The sequence below is a fragment of the Brassica oleracea genome, chromosome C5, assembly GCF_000695525.1.
Source record: "Brassica oleracea var. oleracea cultivar TO1000 chromosome C5, BOL, whole genome shotgun sequence".
NCBI classification, from domain to species: Eukaryota; Viridiplantae; Streptophyta; class Magnoliopsida; order Brassicales; family Brassicaceae; genus Brassica; species Brassica oleracea.
In genome coordinates, this window is record NC_027752.1 from 10,349,225 (window position 1) to 10,353,656 (window position 4,432).

Below are 4,432 nucleotides of genomic sequence, written 5' to 3' on the forward strand. Positions count from 1 at the left end.
TTAGAGGAAAATATAGAGATAAAAATAGGGATAGGTTGGAGATGGTCTAAGAGTCGAATAGTATCATGCACCACCAACCTCTCTTAATAGTTTATTGTTTAGTAATTCAAAACTTAGTATCATGCACCAAACACCATACCTTAACGATTTATATAATCAAATCGAGTCTGGCATTTGTCTAGTATTTCGGGACGAATCATGCACCACAAACTAGTATTTTCTCATTTATTAGCTTATAAATGAACCGAGACATTCGTATAACGATATGGGACCTAATATTGATAAGCTTATATAACCGAGTCGAGGTATATGTGCACAAAGATTCAGAACTTGTCTTATGACTTATGCACCACCAGGCTCTATTTGCTTATCACCGAGCGGAGGCATTTGTTTAGCGAGTTGGGACTTAGTAAAATTTCAGATCTTCATTTCTATATTTATTTATTTCTGTCTTACCTTCCATGTTATAGCAAGCGATGACTAACTTTTTTAAATCTATTTTAATGGCTAATTAATATAATAAAGTTTATAAGTTATAAAATACTTCGATAAATAATAGAGAAAATTATCCAGACTAACTCTTATTTTTTGACTCTTATTTTTTGACTAATTACTAGACTAACTCCAAGCCGTAAACACATGTTAGAACATGTATATAAAGACTGAATAACCCCTAGAGTTGATTTTTAAAATAACGCCCTTATTAATTTTAGTAATTCTATTCATATATTGCAAAAACATTAATTCATAAAGAAACATTTTAATTAGGTTAAAACATAATTTTATTTCTTCTTTCGTCGTGTGTCGACAAAGAACAAAAATCCCCAAAACCAAAAATCTAGGATTCCGGCCCGTTGCTAATTGATTCGCGTTGCCGGCTAAGATCGAGTTCGTCGTGGAGGGGAGTTTCGATTCACCCGCAACTTAATCGACCTTACTCCGACATTAAGGCTCGATTTCGTTTCTTGTTTAATCCGCTCTCGAACCTCCGTTGCTGCACCCTTGAGATCCGTCGTATTCTCCACCAAAATTACAAACTGATTTCTTGTTTGCTCTATGAATATACTAGAGTTTGTAAGACTAATATTCTTGATTTCATGCTAATTGTTTTTTTCTCTTTGATAGATATGGCATCTCCTAGCCAAAAAAAGCTATCCACATCTACTCTATAAAAAAAACAAAGCTCCTAGTCAACAGAAAAGTATGTGCTATTATAGCTATTTGTCAAATTTTCAGATGGTTAAAGTTGGAGTGGGAATTGATGCATGGGATGCAGTAAAGAATTCTGCAGTTGGTGTATTTCCTTGGTTTTATGAGCTCAAATTCATATGGTGTGCTAAGCTTGTCCATCACCTATTAACGCATCAGCTGCGAGTTAAGAAGAATTATGAGTTGTGGTCGTTGATTGACTGTCTTCCCATCCGTCTCTCTTTGATAGAATTTGGAATGATCAGTGGGATGAACTGTGATCTTTTTCAAAATGAGGAGAATTTTGATGTTGATCATAGAGAGTTTTGGACAGAGATGGGGGTTTCCACAGCTGTTGGTCCCAATTTGGTTGAGTTGCGGTGTGTTTTGGAAAGATGCAAAGATTGGAGTGTTGAGAAGAGGACAATGGTTGGATTGCTTTGTGTTCTTCATCTTGCCGTCTATGGAATAGCTCCCACCCGTCGACTTCCATTGCAGTGTGCGAAGAGAGTTCTTGATTTTGCAGCTTTCCAGAGATATCCGTGGGGTCGTGCAGCTTGTCAGACTTTGGTACATTCCGTAAAGTGTGCCGACTACACCGCAAAAGAATCTTATACCATTGAAGGGTTCATTTTTATCTTGCAAATATGGGCATATGAGTCGGTTACTGGCATAGGAGAGCTTTACGTGAACAAAATTGTTGGTGAAAATGTGCCTCTTCTTTCATGGAGTGGCTCCCGACGCTTCAAGTTTGAGGACTTCATTAGAGAAGAGAAAAAACATCATGAAGCTAAGGTATTGTTTTCTTCATTTGTGTTTTCTATGTTAGTCATTTTAATTAATAACTTGAATAACTAATGTCGTTTCTTTTATAGGTGCGTGTTAGGCATTTTTTTTACACAGCCAGACGGACTGTTTACGCCAAAGTGGAGTGATGAAATGGATGATCCTGATGTAAACGAATACATCACTCATGATTGTGTAATTAATAGATTTTGGGATGTAACTGAAGAACCGCCAGCTACCACCAATATAAAGCGCCCTGCAACAAGTGTTGAGAGTTGTAAAAAGAGAAAGGGTAATGATACAAATACTGTTGAGGTTGAGGAAGAGAGTAATGGTTCAAAGGTGAATTAAAATACTTCTACTAATTTGTTTTTAGTAAAATGCAATACGGCTTACTGTATAATTTTATTTTAAGGAATATTTTTTTTAATTTAATGTAGAAGGAAGACATTCATGTGAGCCGGCTTTACACTTTGTTGGAGACATTGTCAGGAAAAGTTGATAAAATGGATACATTGATCGAAGCTAAGGTTTGTGCTATTATTGCTCCTATGAACGAGAAGCTGGCAACAATGGAGAAGGAGCTTCAAAAGATGAAAGAAAAAGATTGTGCTAATGATAGAAAAGAATATGCAAATTCCATTGCTAATGAAAATGCTGAAGTGAATAGCAAGGAAATGGTAAGTTTTATCTTTGCCCATTAAGAATATGTCACTTCAGTTTCATTTGATTGTTTCTCTGGTTTTTGACTTTAATATTTTGTTTGGTAGTCTTGGATGGTAGAGGTTAATTCCACATCGCATGATGGATTACCCACTCAACGTGTTGTCAAGAAACCGAGGAATGCAAGCAAAAAAAGTGGCAACGTGGTTGATGATAAGAAAAAAATGGCTGAGAAGAAGTTGAAAAACAAAATTAAAGAGCCACACTTACTTGACAACACATTAGGGGAAGACATGTGGTCTGATCCAGTGCAGCGTGAGAAGTCCAAAGAACTCGGTGATCGTTTAGATGGCTTTGTAGACTTTGCTAGAAAGTTGAACAAGTCTACATCTCCCACACCTTCCTCACCCCAGCACAAGCGCCAAACAAAGCTAGCATCGTCGTAGCTATTTCCGTTCGTAGGAAATTTTATTGTGAAGCGCATCATCACAAGTGTAACACCGTCCGTCTCGGCATATGATCCGTTTTCTGCTGTTGATGATGAGAAAATGAGGAAGTTACTGCATTTCCTACTGGATAAAGAGTATGCCTTCCAAGTTTTCTTATATTATAATTAATATTGTCTTATGTATTACGTGTTCTAATTCATGTATTTTGTCAGGAATGATTTGGACAAAAGCTTCACTTCTAGTACTGAATTCTATAGAGTGATTATAACTCCAAGAAATCAGTGGTCTTCTCATAATTATGGCTGGTTGACTAACATGGTAACTCCTCTTTCCCTTACTCTCTAGTTAGGATTCGTTTAGTATCCATTTACTGAGTGTGCTTGTTGCGTGAGTATGCTTGCTAACATATGTTTCACTTTCTGTTTTTTTTCCAGCATATGTGGTCTGCCATGAAGATGTTCTATATGAGATCACTTTCTGATCATTCACTATACCATTCTCAGCGCCTTGCATTTTTGGATCAGTGGGTCGTCATCAAAATTGTTGAAGATTTCAAACAGTTCAACCCAAAAACCTGGAAAGTGACAGATACATATAAGCGAATCTTCAACGGTACGCATCCAGCTGATCGAGTCACGAACAAAAAGTGGTTTCACGATATTGACCATCTCTACGCATGTCATTTTGTACACAACACTCACTGGGTTGCTTTGGACATAGACTTGAAGAACATGACAGTCACTGTTTATGACAGCATTCTGACTGTGTTAGATGATAACGAAATACGGAACAGCTGTAGGCCGTTTGCGAAGATGATTCCAGCAATCCTGAATGCTATGGTCCCTACTACTGTTTGGACGAAGAGTGGTAGACAGTTCACTGTATGAAGGTTGAAAAGCGTTCCACGTAATGACAACCCTGGAGACTGTGGTGTCTATACCATAAAGTTCATTGAGTGTTTGGCGCTTGGTTGTACATTTGAAGGGTTAAGTGATGAGATCATTCAAGACGTTCGACGGAAGCTTGCTGCTGAGATTTATGATGCCGTTGGAGAACCTCAGATTACTGATTGTTAGTGTTTCAACTTTGTTTTGCAGCTACAGTTTGCAACTTTTATTTAGTTTAATTTCCTACAGTTTTTCAATTTTGTTTCTTTATTTACGTTAAGTGGCTTCATGTTACCATGTTTAATAGCTTGACATTGCTGCTAGCACATACAGTTTTTACAAGGATCAAACTGCCGATCAGAAAACAAGTTTAGTTAAAATAATATAAGATAATGAGTTTGCATCATGGCTGGTTCAAAGAAAACAAAATTACAAATCCAAAAGAAATGAAACAAAGTA

General features: G+C 37.0%; 1 protein-coding gene across 1 annotated transcript; it reads left to right on the forward strand.

Annotated features, from left to right (window-relative positions):
• Positions 1 to 1,236: 1,236 nt before the first annotated feature.
• Positions 1,237 to 4,162, forward strand: LOC106344483. Its single transcript, XM_013783854.1, has 8 exons — positions 1,237 to 1,983; positions 2,092 to 2,316; positions 2,415 to 2,654; positions 2,745 to 2,843; positions 3,117 to 3,220; positions 3,299 to 3,404; positions 3,521 to 3,967; positions 4,034 to 4,162. The coding sequence occupies exons 1-8, from the start codon at positions 1,237 to 1,239 to the stop codon at positions 4,160 to 4,162; spliced, it is 2,097 nt and encodes a 698-aa protein (XP_013639308.1).
• The last annotated feature ends 270 nt before the right edge of the window (positions 4,163 to 4,432 follow it).

Bases quoted from the DNA above. Each gene is read 5' to 3' on its own strand.
- LOC106344483 (XM_013783854.1), top strand. From the start codon at position 1,237: ATGGTTAAAGTTGGAGTGGGAATTGATGCATGGGATGCAGTAAAGAAT. The intron at 2,655-2,744 runs GTAAGTTTTATC...TTTGTTTGGTAG, and splicing joins AAGTGAATAGCAAGGAAATG to TCTTGGATGGTAGAGGTTAA. The intron at 3,968-4,033 runs GTATGAAGGTTG...TATACCATAAAG, and splicing joins AGAGTGGTAGACAGTTCACT to TTCATTGAGTGTTTGGCGCT.